The sequence below is a fragment of the Prionailurus viverrinus genome, chromosome F1, assembly GCF_022837055.1.
Source record: "Prionailurus viverrinus isolate Anna chromosome F1, UM_Priviv_1.0, whole genome shotgun sequence".
In the NCBI taxonomy this organism is placed as follows: Eukaryota; Metazoa; Chordata; class Mammalia; order Carnivora; family Felidae; genus Prionailurus; species Prionailurus viverrinus.
This window is the reverse complement of record NC_062577.1, coordinates 28575934-28594387: the sequence shown is the minus strand read 5'-3', so window position 1 is coordinate 28594387 and position 18454 is coordinate 28575934. Positions and strand designations below refer to the sequence as shown.

Genomic DNA, 18454 nt, shown 5'->3' with positions numbered 1-18454 from the left:
GCATCCCTTTTCACTTGCTGTGGCCCCAGGAGAAACTCTTCCTTTGGGTGCATGGCTCACAGTTTATGATCTCCAGTAGCCACCTTCCCCCAGCCATCCAGGGGCTCTGGCCGAATTGGCCACACTAACCCGAGGCCAGCCAGTGTTACAGCTGGGGGCAGCCCTGGAAGACCAGGGCGAGCCTACTACAGGACACAGCGTCAACGGCAAGCCCCTGCCTTTTCCAGAAAGTGAAGGCTAGGTCTGAATGTCTACGCAGTGGAAGACTTACACGTTTCTTTCACCAAAGAGCAGCCACAGTGGATTCTGACAGGCTGCGGCTGTAGTTATGAAAGTTTTTTTCTTTGGCAAGCTAAAAATACTTCCCAATTATCTACTTATCCTAAAGCGCATTTAAGAGCTCTCAACTTTCCACAATACAGGAAATGCAGTTTTAGTGTGTTTGAGCTAATTTTATTAGATATTGAAGTATTACTAAAGTGGTGTCATCTTTAGAGACAGAACACACACTCACGTTTTCCAACGTTGTTAACGTAAGCTTCTCTGCCTGGCTTCGCATTTGCCTCACAAAAAGACTGCACAGAGACAAGATCTAGGCTAGCGTGAATATGCATGCTTCTCTGGCATCGCAAAGTACCAGGGAGTATTTCTTGGCACAAGTTTACCTTTAATAATTCCTCTTTAAACTACCTAAAGCCAGGTTATGAAATCCAGTGTTACCAAGTCCTCTTTGGAGCAAAGGGGCATGTAAGTAATTTGAAACTCTGCAGACAATTCTCAAAACTTTAAATCGGCCGATGTGAAAAACATTTCAGTACTCATCTTTGTCAAAAGCTAAGCTGAAGGCTTTGGGGGTCACACTGAGTACCCCTTTCTCAGCTGCTTTTTATAGGACAGGAAGAGAACCCCACTTACGCGGCTAGCTCTGCCACTCTTCCTGACTGCCTGCCTGCCATCCATCGCCACACCCCACCCCGACCCTTCCTTGGACGCATTCATGACCTACCTCGGGAGTCCAGATCCCTCCATCTCGGGAGTCCGAGCTCATGCTGCCATTTGGTCACAGAATGAAAGTGTACCGGTGCCTACTGATTTAGCAGGTATTCATACTGGCACACTGACTCCTTTTGCATTAACCTAACTTTTATTTACCTGTTAATAAAATCATCAAGATACATTGAGTAGGCACCTCCTATGTACATATGGCCCAGGGCTTTTGCATGTTAATGACTCTACACTCTTACACCTCCATCAACAAATATTCTAGCCAGACAGGTAGGTGGCTAGTCAGTCCACAAGAAATTGTATTCCTGGTTTCTAGTAGCTTTACAAAAAAGTCCCATTTCTTATTTAACAAATGAGAAAGCGTGCCAGGAGGCCAGATGATGTAACTGGCAGATGACGTCAGAGACGACAGGGTTCTTGCCTTTGGGTACAGGGTGCAGAGGTTTCAAAGCATAACCTGTACATCTGCAGAGTCAGGATTTGGGGAAAAAAGAAAATCACACTCTTCTGTCCACTTTAGAAAACTACTAGGGCGGAAGGGGAAGCTAGAGTAAAATGTAGAGCCTTCATTACCCCATTAGAGCTTAACTGTGCACCAAACCAAGTAAGAAGAAAGGCAACTTCCACAAACCTTCAGAGAAGTTGATGCAGATCTAATTCCATCTTCCACAATCCCTCGCCATCTGTTCATTAATAATTTAAATACTTAAATAAGTTTTAGGTTACCCACTGGATCTGTTCCATTAGGCTTTAAACATCCTCTTTTGGGGCCAGGTTAGAAGCTGCAGGCTGGCAGGCTGTTCCTCCCAGCAAGGCCCGTTTCAAGAGAGCACAGGATTGCCGGCGGCTCGTTTCTCCGCGCGGAAGTGACCAGAACTTCCGTTGCTGTGAGCAGTTCTGCGAACACAAGGCCACTTCAGCTTATGTGGTTCGCCGCCTGACCTCTTTTTTTAAGGTACCTCTTTCTGATCTTGATCATCCATTTCACACTCAGCTTGGCAAACTCCGCTGCTTTAAATAACGCCAAGAAGGCCCCACAGAGCAGGGCGATTGTGTTCCAAGGATTGGCGGTGATTATCTGGAAAACAAACGAACACAAGTGTATCAGTTTGCCTCAACTTGGATTCCTAGGTCACACGAGTGTTACTGTCAAGATCCTCCTGCCTCAGATTATTGGAGCGACAAGAAAAACACTTGGGTTCTAAAACGGCCATGACTCTGTACTTCATTCTGACTAGACCTTTAATGTGTGCAGCTCAAGTCTGAGAAGAAAAATACTAATCCCTTCCTACTACGAAGTGATCCTGAAAAGAACTTTCTCAAAAAAGTTCTGCACAAGTTAGATATTCAGTACTGAGGTTTAACTTTCTAGCCTAATCCCCAGAAGTGGCTTGGAGACAAATTTCCCCAGAACTACCTACTCCAGAAGGTCAGTTACTCGTTTTCTTCCCGTCTCACACTTACTCACACTTGCCCTCCACGCAGTCCAGTGACAGTCTCACCCGCCCGGACGTCTGCCTTCAGGCCATGCCCTGAGCCCCCCAGCCTGCGATGCTTTCTCTTACTCGAGTTCACTGATCCTTCACGGCTCCGTGGAGCCCTCTCTGACCACTAAGCCGAGAAACCCTCTGGCAGAAACATTTATCCCACAAAGCCCTTTCTTTGGCAGCTACTTACTGTCTGGAATGAGTCACTTCACAGCTATCAACTACACTCACTAAATGTTAAACGCTTCTAGGTCAAGGTCACAGCTTGGATTTCTTTCTGAGTCCCCAGCATGGTACCCACAGCACTTTCAAGTCTGTTCAGCAGGGTGACCTTGGACAATCTGAGCCTCAGGGTCCACAGATACAAAACGGTTACACCGGCACCACTGTTCAGGACCATGATGAACCGGAGTGATGACACGAGAAAAGCAGGCCTCGAGCGTGGGCTTTACTCGTCTCAACGGGCACTTCCTACTGAATGGCATAAGTGAAAAACGTGTGCTCACACACTTCACGTGTAGAACTGAAGACGTTCACTCTTCCACCCAGATCCGGATTCAGCGAGCCGCACGCGCCCCTGCATAAGTGGCCCTTCCCGTCCCCGGTTCGTGGTGGAGGTGCGTGATCAGGGAGCACTACAGGTCACACAGACCCTCCACCACATGGGTCTAGCCGTGCAAGGCGCTTCCCCTGAGCTCTGACCACATCAGCACGTTCTGGGATTACTAAACGCCAATCAGTGTCAGATCTGGGACTGCCTCCGGGGGATGGTGTCTCCCCAGAACGGTCCTCTAGCAAAGCTGTCTTAGCATCCCTCCTCTTCCGAGACTGCGTCTGGGAATCTGGCATTAATTGAGGCAGTGTTTTTACTTGTACATTTCTGCTCTGACAGATAATGATTATTATCCAACAGAGACCTATGAAAAAAGAATGGCTTCCAAAAAAAAAAAAAAAAAAAGAATGGCTTCCAGTAGCAATAATCTAGACATTAGCTTAATGCAACCCAGGTTTTCTACTCGCTCCACTCACTTAATACTACTAAGCAAGTACTCTGTGCTAAGTACTCTGTGCTACGCACTCTGCCAGGCAGCACTTAAATAATGGCGGACAAAAGAGGAAGCCCCCACGTTCACGGGGACAACTGTCTAGTGATGATAAGATCAATTAAACACAAATACAGGACATGAATGTCATAAATGAAAAAATGATCTGTGCCATGAGAGAAGAGGAGGACAGCCTGGAAGGATGAGCCAAAATACCTCAGCACAGGGTGTTTGCTCTTGTAACCTTAAGTGATACTCACATCTTGGACTTTCTGGATGAAAGGATCTTTCCATTCAAAGACCACAAAAAACAACTGAGCGCTTTTTTCAGCGGCCGGCCTCTGGTCAATGTAGTTAACCACACTCGTCTAGGTAGAGAGAGGAGAAAGCGTTACAACCTCTGCGCCCCTGCCTCACCTGGGTTGCAGGAAAGGAGAAGGAAGTTAGGGGATCTTGGTCCTTGGTTCGCTTCACATCATCTTCTGGAGGGAGAAAGCCAAAAATCTCATACACAAATCCTGAACTGGAACCAGGCCAAGACTTCGGTTTCCAGTTCTCTGGGAAAACAGCATCTGGGATGTACAATGGGTGTCCTGGATCGTCACCAAAATCTGTCCTGAGATATCTGGACTCATGATTAAATCGTATCCAAAGTATCATGTGAAGACCCAATTATAAGTCATAAAAGTCTTGAATTTCAAAATACTTGATCTTAAAAGCTAAGTCTTTCAACCCTTCAGGTCTTACACAGACAAAGCGCAACCTCACAGATCCGCCCTGCTGAGCACTCACTCCCTGTTAAGTATTTAGTAGGCGTGTCTGGTAAGATCTGGTTATGATTACTAGAAGCTGCTAATCTGTGTGGTATAACGGGGAGCGGCCGGTGCCAGAGGCAGAGCCCAGCCCCGGCCACAGGGCCGGCTCCACCACCGAGCTGAGCCTCACGCTTCGCCACTTGCAGAGCAGCGGACAAAATGCCTGCATCACCGAGGTGTGGTCAGGATCAAATGAGATAAGACATGGGTATTTTAAACTTTAAAACACTACATAGGGGCGCCTGGGTGGCGCAGTCGGTTAAGCGTCCGACTTCAGCCAGGTCACGATCTCGCGGTCCGTGAGTTTGAGCCCTGCGTCAGGCTCTGGGCTGATGGCTCAGAGCCTGGGAGCCTGTTTCCGATTCTGTGTCTCCCTCTCTCTCTGCCCCTCCCTCGTTCATGCTCTGTCTCTCTCTGTCCCAAAAATAAATAAACGTTGAAAAAAAAAATTAAAAAAAAAAAAAAAAACACTACATAAAAAACATTTTTCAACTTTGTTCAAAAGGGTTCATGTCACCCACCGAAACACTTCCAACTTAGACAATCACGAATGGCACAAACATGGTAAAATGGACATGTTCGCTGGGACTTAGGTCCCTTTGGGTTCTGAACCGTGGGGCAAGCCGGGCAGACCCAGGCTGCACCTGACTACGGTGAACACATCGAGGCTCCTTTCCTCAGCTGCTGTGGGGCCAGAGGAGGAAGATCTCGGGAGTTCTCAGAGAAAAGCGTGGAGCAAAAATCCAGGACGTGACAGTTACCTTACAAACTGGGAACACTTTAGGGACCCACTGCTGGGGGGGTAGGGGGGTAGGGTCCACCTCCTGAGGCAGGAACAAAGCCTGTCCTCTTGAAGAAAACCGGCCTGAAGCCCTTCCCAAACCCTCCTCCTCTCCAGTCTGAGAGGCCAGGGCACAGGGAAGGGGTGGGCCCGGACGAGCGCATGGCTTCTGCCCAACGACAGCCCCGTGTCGCTGGGAGTAGGTCCTACTCCAACCCAGGCCTTTCCCAGTGCTGCCCCTCGGGGTCCAGCCTGCTGAAACACCTCCAAGGAGGAGCCAGGTTTTCAGAACAGATTCCCTCGCTACCTCTGTAGGCACTCGGCCACTGATACACAGGACGGTGGCCTCGGGGTGTAGGTGTGGGTAAGGGGGCTGCCACCGCGGAGGTGAAAGTTCCAAAGGTAGGGGTGCAGCCTCGCTTTCAGTGATGACCGGCAAACAGCCCTGCCACGGCAACCAAAATGTCCCCTGCCCCCATCCCCACTGCCAGGCCCGTTCCCAAGGTCCTCCCCCATCCGCTGCCGAGACTGTAGCTAGAAACCTCGGGCACATCTGGTTCCAGGCTAGTGGGCTGAAAGCTTTCAATCACACTTCCCATTAGTAACACATTTCTGAGTACATACCCCACATACATGACTTCCTCAGAAGTGACGTAAACATTACTCTTCTAATGTTCAAAATACTCAAGAACGGAAAAAGGATGAGATCAAGAAATTAGTTCAAAAAGCAAGCTAATATTTTCCTCATGCATCTCAATGGACCCTCACGTGCACCACACTTCGGAGGCCACTGTATCTAGTCTGTCTTCCCTGCAAGTCCTCTATCTTCCACGAGGCCAGCGGCCTCTGACGGCCAAGAACACGGACTGTGCTGGGCGCGCCACCTGCTCTGTGAAATGCAGGCATCCCTGCTTGGCCCACGTGTCTGGGGAGGACCGGCTGCAGCCCAGGCAAAGGCCTAGAGCATGCCCAGCCTGCGGGACATGGCCGCTCCCTGGCACGGGGTCCCTCCTCACCATACGACTTCCCCAAGGTCCTCTCTCCTGCGAAGCTTCTGTCCACCCCGGACTCCAGGGTGGAAGCGGCCAACAGTGCGAAGCACACCCAGCACGACCTACCTCCTGCCGGAACTCCACTGCTTCCCGCCCATCCTCCTCCTTGGTCTTCACCAGGGACATCTTGACCCAGGTGCGGAAGCCACCAGAGAACTTCCAGCTGGAATAGGCGCTCTCGCAGGCCTGCATGAAGCCCACCCTGTCTGGGCTGGGCGGACAGAAAAGAAGAGGCCAAGTGAGGCCCAACAGCAGGATTCAAAGTCGGCTGGACTCAAACTCCAGCCCCTACTCCAAGCCGGTTTCTCGGCTACCGCCACGAGGACAGGGCCCACTTCCTGCTTCCTTTCCAAGCTCTGCTTCTAGGCTTCTGAACAGAGGGAGAGTTGTCACCCGCCACGAGGCAGCTCCCCCCAACCCCTGCTCCCAAGAGCACTGGCCCTGAGCAGGCAGGTGCGCCCACCAGCATGACAACTCTGGCCCTCGGTGGCCCTGAGGACCCCTTGCTGGGCTGCCAGCCTCCCTCTGGGAGGCCCAGTGAGGGGAGGACAGCTCCTCGGCTCCACGCAGGGAGGGCAGAGGGAATGCTGGGGGACAGACAGGGTGGAAGACGCCACAGCAGAGGCTCCAAGCTCCAGATCAGGAAGGATGGAGCAGTGGTACATGAGCAGGGGAGGTGACCCATGGCCTCATCAGCCCGGGGGAGCCGCCTCTCCTCTGGGGTGGCTACCGCCCCCAGTGGGCACCCTGGGTCCCAGCGTGTCCCCCACGCAGACAGGAAGCTTCATCCCCGTGTTAAAAATGTGTGGCAAACACACACCGCGCATTGGACATGCTGCCCACGACACCGCAGGGGAGACCCAGCAGAGGCAGGGACTGCCCTCAGGGGGCTCACAGGGTCCAAGGCAGCTCCTCTCGCCTTAGCCCCCCGAATGGGCAGGACCAAGCCTCTGCCTCCAAGTCCGAACACTCGCCACACCAGACCCGCTTCCTTAGTGAAGCCAGGTTTCCTGGACAGCTAGGCTCCAGGTCAGTCCCTGGAGTTGCGCCCCCATCACTGCCCCGCTTGCCCACCCCAGCCCGGGATGAGCAAGCGGACAGGAGACCGCGTGCGGCAAGCCCGGCACTGACTGGAAACGCCACCTTTGCAGGAACTCCTGGAAAGACGAGAAGAGGAGGTAATCGATGGCACTGAAGTCCTCGCTACTCTCATTCAGGCGGAACTGGAGGAAGACCAGCTCCCGCTTCTTCACTTCCCGGGGTCCCTGCACGATCAGGGCGGATTTCTGCAGAGAGACAAGGGCCAGAATCAGCCCTGTGGGAGCCCCGCCTGTGGCCCCAGAGACACTGAGGGTGACCAGCAAACTCCTCGCCCAGCGGCCCCCAGCTGACCACAGGCCACCCCTCCTGCTGCCCACGGCTGGCTCCCGCTCAGCCCCACAGCGCGACTCTTGGGCTAGCGCCTGGCCCAGCGCTGGGAGCAACCGTCCTCCGTTCATTTTCCTCACTGGCTGCCTGTGCTACGGATGCCCTCGGAAGGGACACTAACTTACGTCCAGTATGCGGACAAATGTCTTCTTCCGGTCTGTCGCTCTGCCATTAACTTTGTTTCTAATGTCACTTGTTAGATGAAGCTTTAAATTTGATACAGTGGTATCTGTAAATCTTTTTCTCTATGGCTTCCAGGTTTTGCTTGTGAAGGAAAACCAAAATTACATCGATGTTCTCCTCTTATAGCACTTTTTAAACTTTTTTACATTCAGACGTTTTATGTGCGTGGCTTTCAGTTTTGCATCTGGTGTGAAAGAGGGACCTACCTCCCGCTCCCCAGACAAGGGACAGATACGGAGTTGATCCCTGCGGGTCTACACTGTTCTGCCATCTGACCGGGCAGGTCCCCTCCGCGACGCGCCTCCTACCACCACCCCCAGCGGGTGACTGCCATACACGTGTTCTTCTCCATGTACTTTAAAACTGGACTGTTAAATTCCATGAAAAAACCAACTGGGACTTTTAACTGTGATGACGCTGGATTTACAGATTAATTACCATAACTGATTTACAGATTAATGAACTACAGATAAACATCTGTACGGCAGTAACCTCCATAAATGCTCTCCAGATGTCGAAGAGCGGGCACCATCAGGCACAGGTGCTACACGCACACTCTGCACATTAACGAATTGTGCCGCTCAGTCCTTATCCCACTTTGTGTCTATGCGATCCGCGAATGCGAAAGAGGAACGTGTGCATTTAGTCACACTTCAAGGCAATGGAATTTTTTGTTCCTAATAGGTTTTGCCCAAAACATACAAAAGGAATGCTATTTTGCAAAGATCTGTAACTCTTAATTCTTAGTGGAGAATAGTATAGTTTTTTATCTGAATTAAACATCTCTTGTAACCCTTGGCACCCGGTACAGCAGTGTGACTGACGTTCACGTGCCCACTCGTTCTGCCTCTTGTTGCATTTTTCCCAGGGAACCTCCGTCCATCTATTTATTTTCAACCTTTCCATGACACGTTGAGTGGCAGCAGAGAATGCACTCTGTTCCCACTACCCGCTTCCTCCTGGAGAACTAGAACCGCTTCCCCAATCCCACGTTTTAGCAGCACAGTCACCCTGCTGGAGCCTCATTTCTGGCCTCGGCCGTGGCCATGTGATGAAGTTCCTGGAATGTGCACCAAAGTGACTCATGAGACTCCACACTGTGCCCCGAAACAGGGCACCGCTTGTCCTCCACGTCGCACCCTCCCAGAGCGGAAAACGCATACACGTGCTGGCAAGCCATGGCTGACCACGAGGACCAAGGCTGCACCACGGGGATGGTGGAGTGGCAGACAGAAGCCATCGCTGCCCGCCCTGGGAGGCGGCATGGCCCAACACGCCCACTGCCTGCACGCCCGACCGGCTCCAAAGAAACAGACTTCTCTCTGGCCTCAGCCACTGGGTCTGTTTGGGGTGTTTGCTTTTGCACAGCAGTTTAGTCTATTCTCTGCCCAATGCACAAAGTTATTTTCTGGAACTGGAGTGCTGTGGGAACCATCTAAAAGAGACAAGGACTTAACATCTGGACAGTGGGAATATGGCTGGCATTCCTACAAGCTGGAAAGACGGTGGCCCTAATTGTGGCAGAGCAAAGTGTGCAGTAAAAGTTAGCTAAACCAGGGGTGCCTGGGTGGCTCGGTCAGTTAAGCCTCCAACCTTGGCTCAGGTCATGATCTCACAGCCCTGCGTCCGGTTCTATGCTGACAGCTCAGAGCCTGGACGCTGCTTTGGATTCTGTGTCTCCCTCTCTCTCTGCCCCTCCCCCACTCACACTCTTTCTCTATCAAAAATAAGTAAATGTTAAAAAAAAAAAAAGTCAGCTAAACCGAGGGCACAAGAGACACTAGAAAACAATGAGAATCTGAAATCTGACAAAGCAGGTCAGATGAGCACCAACCCCAGCCCTCGCGTGTCACTTTCACACAGACTAGCCAGGAGGCAGACAGCCAGCAGCCTACAGGGTTCTGAGACCTCCTACTACAAACAAAGGAGGCGGAGCTGGAGCAGAGTAAAGGACAAGCCCACAAGCCAAGCATCAAGTCTGCAAGGTGTCAGCCTACACAGCAGGAAGCGGGTGCACCAGAGGGCATATTTTCTAAAGTCCACCCCAGGCATGGCGCTGGAGGATCTCTACCCAGGCAAAGTCTCCCAGTGGCCAAGGCCAGGGGCGATCAAGGACACAGATATCTAACCAAGGTGCTCCCTGGGTGCAAGATAGGATGAGCCACACCTCCCCCCTACTCAGGGAATGTCCTTGCTGCCACTTGCCAGGCCCTACTTCCCAGCGTTAAGTGCACATGTATGTGTGTGGGGGGGGGGGGGGGCTCTCCTACCCTCCCCTGCGCTCCCCCATCCCTCCTCCTCCTCCTCCTCCTCCTCCTCCTCCTCCTCCTCCTCCTCCGCCACTGTGGGGCCTGAGGGCAGAACTCCTCTCCAAAGGAACCACATCTAGAACTGCTGCAGAATACTGACCTTCATCCAGAGCTGGCCGCAGTAACTGCCTTCACTGCAGTTTCCATACAAACAACTCTCCCTGGGGCGCCTGACTGGCTCAGTCAGTTAAGCCAGGATTCTTGGTTTCAGCTCAGGTCATGATCTCACTGTTCCTGAGTTCGAGCCCTGCACTGGACTCTGAGGCTGGACAGTGTGGAGCCTGCTTGCGATTCCCTCTCTCCTTCTCTCCCTGTCCCTACCTCCCCACGTGCACTCTCTCTCAAAATAAATGAATAAACTAAAAATAATTATATATATTAAAAAATAACTTTTGTGCTCTTATTTCATGGATGTTTATAATATTTAAATTACGTAATTACCGCAGTAAGCACAAGCAGCACACACAGGTTTGGGAATGAAGGCAATGGGCTCCTAGGAAGTGTCCGCTCAGGGGGCACCGACAGGAAGGACACTCACAGACCCGCATGTGCACTGCCCGGCCCTCCGACTGGTATGTTTCCCAGAGCGGCCAGCAAGAAGCGGCCGGGAATCCGCATGGTGTTTCTACGGCACATCCAGCTCTTCCTTAAAATGTTTACAAATTATTCTCCCTTTCCTTTAAATTAGCATCCATTGCCCTGTTCTGGAGTCCATTCTCTTTTATTCCTCTTGGTCCTCTCCTAGGCTGTCAGTTTCCCGTAAATGTCTAGCGAGCCTTCGCTGTCCATTCCCACTCCCGAGAGAAGGACCAGGGTGACTAGCTTAGGGCTGGGGTGTGGCTGTCCTCACCGGTTCTCCCACGGCGCCCCTGCCTGGGGCTGACGCTCCGTGGCAGCAGGCAGGCAATGCCAGGCCAGGTACTTGGCGGGTCTCTTGTGTGAAGATTCCTTCCCAGTACTTGTCCCCTCCCCTGCACCGTGGAGGCCCAGTCTCCAGTTCTGCTCCGTTTCTCTCTGCTGCCCCAGTGCCCAAGCAGGGAACCTCCCCAGGGCTTGCGTACATAGGAATGGCCCCTGGGCCTCGTACTGGAAGAAAACACCGTCCCCAGCAGCTCTGCGCGCCCTGGGAGGGTAGGAGAGCAGCCGCCCGGTCCCATGATGACTGTCCCGTGATGACTGTCCTGACCGCTGCCCTGCCCTTTGGGCGAGCTGACTCGGGAGCTGGGAGCCAGAAGGAAGGCTTTCACCTCTCCTGAAGCCTCTCCTGCGCCCGCTGTAGGGCGCGGCCTTTCTCTGGTTTGTTTGCTCCACCCACCTGACCCAACTTCTATTTTACACCGGCTCAAAACGCCTAGTCCACTGGTGATACCCCTCCTGGGTTTGTGGGACTTTTATGGATACTTTATTTTGTTCCAGTTTTTGCAGGCGAGGGAACCATTTGAGCAGGATCTCAGGAGGAGGCCTGGAACAAAGGTCATCAGAACCACCTCAGTGTGACTCTTCTACCTTAGACCCAGGGGGGCAAGTCAGGCTCCAGGGCAGACCACTCACTCTCTCCTCACCTGCCCATTACTTCTATCCGCAGCTTCGCCTCCCGCCGCTTGCCGCTCCCGGGGGCACCTGACCCTCCACACGCACCCAACTACTCTAACAGTGCAGACACAAATGCAACCTGCTATTTCCTCTACCTTGAAAACCCTTCCTTCCTCACTTTGATCTAGAAAGCTTTTACTCGGTCCCATTCAATCCTTTCCGAAACGAGGATACGGGATGCAAAAAGATATACATAAACGTAAAATTCCTTCCCTGCCTTTGACACCCTGTGCAGGTGCCACTGACCCTCACCTTCCCCCCAACCCTGCTGGGCTGAGCTGTGAGTGATGCCAGTGCTGGGGTCCTTGTTCCCAGACCAGCTTCTTTACATATTTATTTCAAAACATGGATTCCCAGGCCCTGTCCCTAGGAGTGACTGGCCCCACGTGGAACCTAGGAATCTTTATTTTCAAAATGCACCCCGGCAGTTGTGTTGGGCAGTCAGGTAATGGGACTCACTTGACTACGTCCCACCGGCTTCGCCCTGCATCCTTCCAGCAAGGAGAGGATCTGATCGCACGGTCAGGAATCCCTGAGGATCAGAGAATGCTGACGCCCTCACAGCCCTGCCTGATGCAGCCAGCCAGCCATGGCCATGACCTGATTTGGGACAGCCTCGTGGTCACTGGGGGCCAAGGGCCTGCACGAGGGGAGCGTGAGTGGCCTCGTGGCAGGAAGAAGACCGGGGGCTGCGGGCTGCGGGGTGGACAGCGTGCGCCGCCCAGGCCTGGCGTGGGGAGACAAGAGTTACCAGGGTCTGGTTGGAGAAAGGGTCTGTGTAGTTGATCCTCTGGGTGGTGCAGTTCATGTCCCCAGGCTGGCCAGGGCTCCTCAGGGGCGGGATGACCTCGTAGTGGTGCTTACAGCTGAGCAACTGGGCCTGACCGGGGTACAGAGCAATACCTAGGGGAGCACGAACAGGAAAATGGGAGTGTCAGAAGTCACGGTCCCCCACCATATCCCTACAGTCACATCACACACAGTTTTTCACACCCACCAACAACCCAGGTTCAAGACTCTCTGGGTGATGGCAGAGGAGGGAGAAGAAGAGGGTTATGGAGGGTGGAGAGCCACGGCTGCTGCCCTCAGAAAGCCCCTCTCCTGGCCTGGGGCACAGCCTCCCTGGCACCTGCACCGAAACCCACCCTACTTCCCCGCCCTGCTCAGCACACCCCGCGGGGGCTCCGCGGCCGGGCCCGGCAGCGCTGCCATCCGCGGGCGGATTCACTGCAAGGCCCTCGGCTCGGCTGCGGGACTCCCCACCTGTCACCGTGCCTCTCACCTCCTGCTCTGGCCGGGGCCTCCAGGTGTGCAACTCACACCCCAAAGGTCCCTCCCCCGCCCCAACCCCAGCACCTCACCGTGGGGCTCCACTGACGGAGAGAAAACAGAGCAGCATGAGAGCAGCATGTGGCACCAGACCCGGGCAGAGCTCAGAGAGACCCAGAGATCAGCAACAGAAAGTACAGCCCACAGATACAGGGACCAAAACAGACACACAAAGAGGGACGAACACGAGACAGGCAAAGATGGGTGAAGAAGCTACAAGCAGCACACTTCCAAGAAGCCCAGGTGGAAGGTACCAGAGACTGGCTGTGCCCTGTGGGCAGGCCATCCAGAGGGGGACTCTGGCATCCTGCGAGCACAGCAGGTGCACACACCAGCGGGGCACAGCAGAGGCCACGGAGCTCACGCCTCCGGTTCACTCCCACGATTCCAGAGCCCAGAGCCAGCCCCGCTTGCCCTGAAGGAGACACTACCTTCTATAGCAGAGACAACGGCCTCCTCAGGGCCCAGCCTCCCACCGGAACAGGAACAGCAGTGAGCCCCCTCCAGGCAGGGCCCTAACCACTTCCGAATGGCTTTACCTCCCCTGCCCCTCATCACTGGCCTCCGGCTCCAGCCGGGCTATACACATCCTCTCCAGAGGAGCCCTCTGCCTCCCTACACTTATTTTTGCGCCTGCTAATCCCCCTTCCAGAAAAACTCTCTTCTTGTCTATCAAAGCCCAGCTCAAATCCTATCTCCGTGCAAAGCATTCCGTGCCCACCCCAGTTACGCAGTGACCACTCCAGACTCCGTGCACCCTTCTCCCTGGCACACGACACACTCCTCTGGGTACTGACAGCAGCTCTCTGGGTGTGTACTCTTCACCTTGACTGTGCTCGGCTCCTCTGTCTACCCGCGGTGCCCAGCCCGGTGTGGGAGTGCAAGGGTGGCTCATTTGCAAGCCAATGCCCCAGACCTGGGCCCTGATGCCCCTCAGGGACAGACTCTACCTGGGGCGTCATAGCGATCCACCTCCTTGTAAGACACCGACATGACAGGGTGCTTGAGTTTCTCGCGGAAGTCTGTGATGGTCTGGTAGACCAGGAACACAGCCACTGCCATGAGCAGCAGGTAGATGAAGATGAGCAGGACCGAGAAGACGTTCTTCAGGCAGGCCTTGCTGAAGCGGATGCTGCTAGAGGCAGACTCACTGTCCAGGGCTGAAAAACACCACCACACATGAGACCCGGAGCCCTGGGGCAGGTGAGGTCAGAGGCAGCTGGCAATCTCCAGGCCTTGACCTGCTTTACCAAGGAGGCAAGGTCACCCACACACCCAACCTCCCCACCTCAGCCTCCTCCCCCTAAATCATAACACGTGGCACCTATTGACATTCACCATGCACTTCCTGTGCCAGAAAGGGGACCCCAAGAGGAAGGGGACACAGCTATTCTCTTTAAGAATCTCCCATCTGGAGGGACAAAGTTAAGATTCAACAAGGAAGCTGGCCCCAAACTACTTTTCTGGGCTTATCCCTGACCACCAGGCTCCCACAGGGTCCCCAGCTCCAGCTGTGCTAAATGACTTTGTTTGTCCAGCATGCAGACCCCTCAACACTAAGGCCCCTCACATTTGCCAATCCCTGTGCCTGGCCTGGAGCACTTTTCTTCCACAGCTGATTCCTGACTCATACTTTAGGTTTCGGTTTAGAAAGGCATTTTCTCAAGGAAGCCTTCCCTGACCCACAGCTTTATTTGAGGACCCGTTCCTCAACTCTCCCAAGGCACCCTATACGTCCTCTATCGTCACTGCAATATCACAGTCTGTCTACACGTCTTTTTATCCTCCTCGGCTGTGAGCTCCGGAGAACAGGGCCAGGGCCAGTCGTGTCCATCCATACTGAACCATTAGCCCTTCACTATGTGCCTGGAACACAGCAGCATTCCGCATTTATATGGTGAATGACTTAATGACTGATTAAAGGTATTCTGATTCCTTCCATCCAACACAGCTCTGTCTCTCCTGCCTGCTCTCAGACCATGCCCAGGCTTGATTTTGCTCCACTATGGACTAAGTTATGTGTACCCCACACCCTGACAAATTTACACTGAAGCCCTAATCTCCAGTGTGACTGTACTTGGAAATGGGGAATTTAAGGAAGTAATCAAGGTTAAATGAGGGCATAATAATGGGTCCTGACCCAACAAGACTAGTGTCCTTATAAGACAGGAGGAGACACCAGGGATGTAGACACACAGAGAAAAAGCCACATGAGGGCACAGGGAGAAGGTGGCCATGTGAAAGCCAAGGCAGGGGGCCTCAAGAGAAGCTAAACTTGCCAACTCTTTGATCTTTGATTTCCAGTCTAGAGCTGAGAAAAAAATTTCTGTTGTTTAAACAACCCCACCTGGGGTACTTTGGTATGGCACCCCCAAGCTGACTGAGACACTCCCATGGTGCTCTGTGCCCTCTCTATCCCTTGTCTGAAACTGTCGCTCCCTGAGGAAAAAGCCCTGTTCCCTCCACAGTGGATCAGCCCAAGGCTGAGGAGGAGTATGAATGCAAGTCTTAAAGGGTATGTGCTTGGCTTCTGGCTCCCAACTGTGACAAAATAGCTTAGTCACATCACCCTTCTATATACAATTACAAAATGTGGACAAAATACTTAAAAATTATGTGAAGGCAAAAGCAGGCAGAAACTAGAAGAGTCGGCCTTTGAAGGAAAGAAACTGCACTTGGTTAGATTTAATAATTTGCATGTTTTGCCCAAGAGCACTCACCAACCTCTATGAGGTATGGTTCAGGGTGGCCATAGACAGGGTTCAGGGCTGGCAAACACCCAAATCTGCAAATAAAATCTGTTCAAATTCTTGGCTGGAGACATTGGGGGGGGGGGGGGAGAGGGTGGCCAAGATAAAAAGCAGCAGCTGCAAAACTAAAAGAACTGAATGGAGATTTCAGCCACTGCTAATTTGGAACTTGAGTCTCCTCACATTAACTACCTGCTAACACAAAAATCCTTCAGGAGGACTGTAGCATAATCTACAACCTCTATAACGCACCATTACAATGTCTAGTATTGAATCAAAAATCACTAGACATGTGAAGAAACAAGAAAATGTGACCCACACTCAAAGGAAAAAGCAGCCTATAGAAACCAAAGCCAAGATGACCTGATGTTGCAATCAGCAGACAGGAACTTTACAGCACGTGGAGGAGCTAAGGAAAATATACAGATAAGGAATGGACAAAGGGGAAATAGGAGAAAAAGAAACTACGGGGAAACAGAAAAATAGAAACTATAAAGAAGAACCAAATGGAAACTCTAAAGCTGGAAAGAAAAGTAAATGAAATGAAAAATTCATTGTACTTTTTTAATAGCGAAGGAAGGCAAAGTAAGTAAATAAATCAAAAGTCGGTGTAGCTGAAGTTAAATAAAAAGAAATTAACCAATTTGGGGGGGGGGGGAGAAGAAAAAAATAAACAGAACCTACCTACCTAGATAACTGTGGGACAATATCCAATAGTCTAACCATACGTAACTGAAAAGAGACAATAGATCACAAAGAATATTTGAAAAAATAATGGCCCAAACTTCCCCAACTAGAGAAAAAACACATCAATTTGCAGACCCTGGAAGCTCAATAATGCAAAGCAGAATAATAAGAACCCACTCCTAGGCAAATCATAGTCAAACTGCAAATGGAAAGATAAGAGAAAAAAATCTTGAAAGCAGCCAGAAAAAAAAAAAAAACATATCACATACAGGATTTATATCTAATGATAGGTAACTTTTGATCAGAAATAATAGACCCCCCCAAAAAATTAATATAGAAAAAGAAATAATAGACATCAAAAGACACTTCTTTAAAGTGCTGAAATAAAAAAATTCTATCAATCTTGAATAAATTCCAGCAAAACTAACTTTCAAAAATGAAGGTGAAATAAAGATATTTTCAAACATAAAGCTAAGAGAATTCATCACCAACAGACCACACCTCAATGCATGAGGAAGAAATTCTGAAAGTTAAAGGGAAATAACACCAGATGATAATTTTCAAATGTACAGGAAGGAACGAAGATCACTGAAATGTGAAACCGGTAGGTAAATATAAAAAGCTATTTCTAGATTTTTAAAATGTAAGACTAAAGCAAACAATATCATAAGGTTTATAACTTGCAGGAGAGAATGGGAAAATGAAAACTACATGAGACGAACAGAAAACAGCAGAAAGGTAGAACCAGATCCAACCATATCAATAATTACACTAAATGTGAGCAGACTAGGGGAGAGTCCAAGATGGCAACACAGGAAGACACTCAACTCAAATCCTCCCATGGTCACACCAATTCTACACCTACATAGAAAGCAAATCCTCCTGAAGAACTGGTGCCTGACCAAACAGCTTCTGCACAACAAAAGATAAAGGGACCACGTAAAGAATGGCAAAAGAGATGGAAACATAGTGACGACAGGCACCCCACCTCTGACACTGTGGACTGTAGCAGAAAGAGATTGCACTGAGGGACTCCTGTGCAGATTCACCTGCCCTGGCACACAGAAAAAAAGCTATGGTTTAAAAGGCAACGAGATTAAAGGTGAAGGAAACCCATTCACTAACTCCCGAGTGTCTGACAAATGGTGGGGGATTGCTAGAATTCTCTCTGGGGTCAGAAGTGCCGGTGAGCCCCTCCACGTTGGTAGCACAGATGGGAACAGAGGCTAGACGCTCTAGCTGGCCTACTGCCTCAGTGGGCTCTGGGACCCTAGCCCACACCAGCTCTAGCCATATTCCCAAGGTGTTCCCCCACAACCCACCCACCCAAGTGCCAGCTGACCTACCAAGGTGGCCCCAGACGCCCATCCCACCCTCATCTGTACCAGCTTCAGTTTTTCCTGCCAGGGTGCTCCCTGCAGAGAACACCCCGGGACCCCTAGCTGGCACCCACTAATGCTCCAGTCAGCCAGCCAAAGCTGCCAGGCACACAGTCTATGCAGGGACGTTCCTACACCGGGCAGAGGTGGCTGTTTCACCTACTTCATAAAAACAAACACAGAACGTCAGACAAAATGAGGAGACAAACATGCTCCAAACAAAAGAATGAGACAAAACTTCAGAAAAAGAACTAAACACAACAGAGATAAGCAATCTATCTGGTAACAGTCATAAAGATGCTCACCAGACTTGAGAGAAGAGTAGATGAACTCAGAACTTCAACAAAGAGACAGAAAGTATAAAAAAGAACCAGAGTTAAAGAATATAACTGAAATGAAAACTACAGGAGAAGAAATCAACAGTAGATTAGCAGATGCAGGACAGATCAGTAATCTGAAAGACAGGATAATGGAAAGTATCTATTGAACAGCAAAAAGAAAAAAGAATTTTAAAAAATGAGGGTAGATTATGGGGTCTCTGAGACAACATCAAGTGTACTAACATTTGCATTATAGGCGTCCCAGAAGAAGAGAGAAAAAGGGGCAGAAAACT

The 18454-nt window shown here is 51.2% G+C and overlaps 1 protein-coding gene across 6 annotated transcripts in view; it reads right to left on the bottom strand.

Moving 5' to 3' along the window:
• Nucleotides 1–1125: 1125 nt before the first annotated feature.
• Nucleotides 1126–18454, bottom strand: part of PACC1 (proton activated chloride channel 1) — a 168294-nt gene continuing 150965 nt past the window's right edge. For 5 of the 6 annotated variants that reach the window (XM_047840826.1, XM_047840827.1, XM_047840824.1 and 2 more), the window contains 6 exons: nt 13976–14185; nt 12448–12599; nt 7327–7469; nt 6250–6394; nt 3796–3903; nt 1126–2083 (listed from right to left, as the gene is read on the bottom strand). In XM_047840826.1, coding sequence (XP_047696782.1) covers nt 1922–2083; nt 3796–3903; nt 6250–6394; nt 7327–7469; nt 12448–12599; nt 13976–14185 — 920 coding nt within the window. In that variant the 3' untranslated portion in view covers nt 1126–1921. Of the gene's footprint in view, nt 2084–3791; nt 3904–6249; nt 6395–7326; nt 7470–12447; nt 12600–13975; nt 14186–18454 lie in introns of those variants that run through there. The other variant, XM_047840830.1, reaches the window with a different exon arrangement.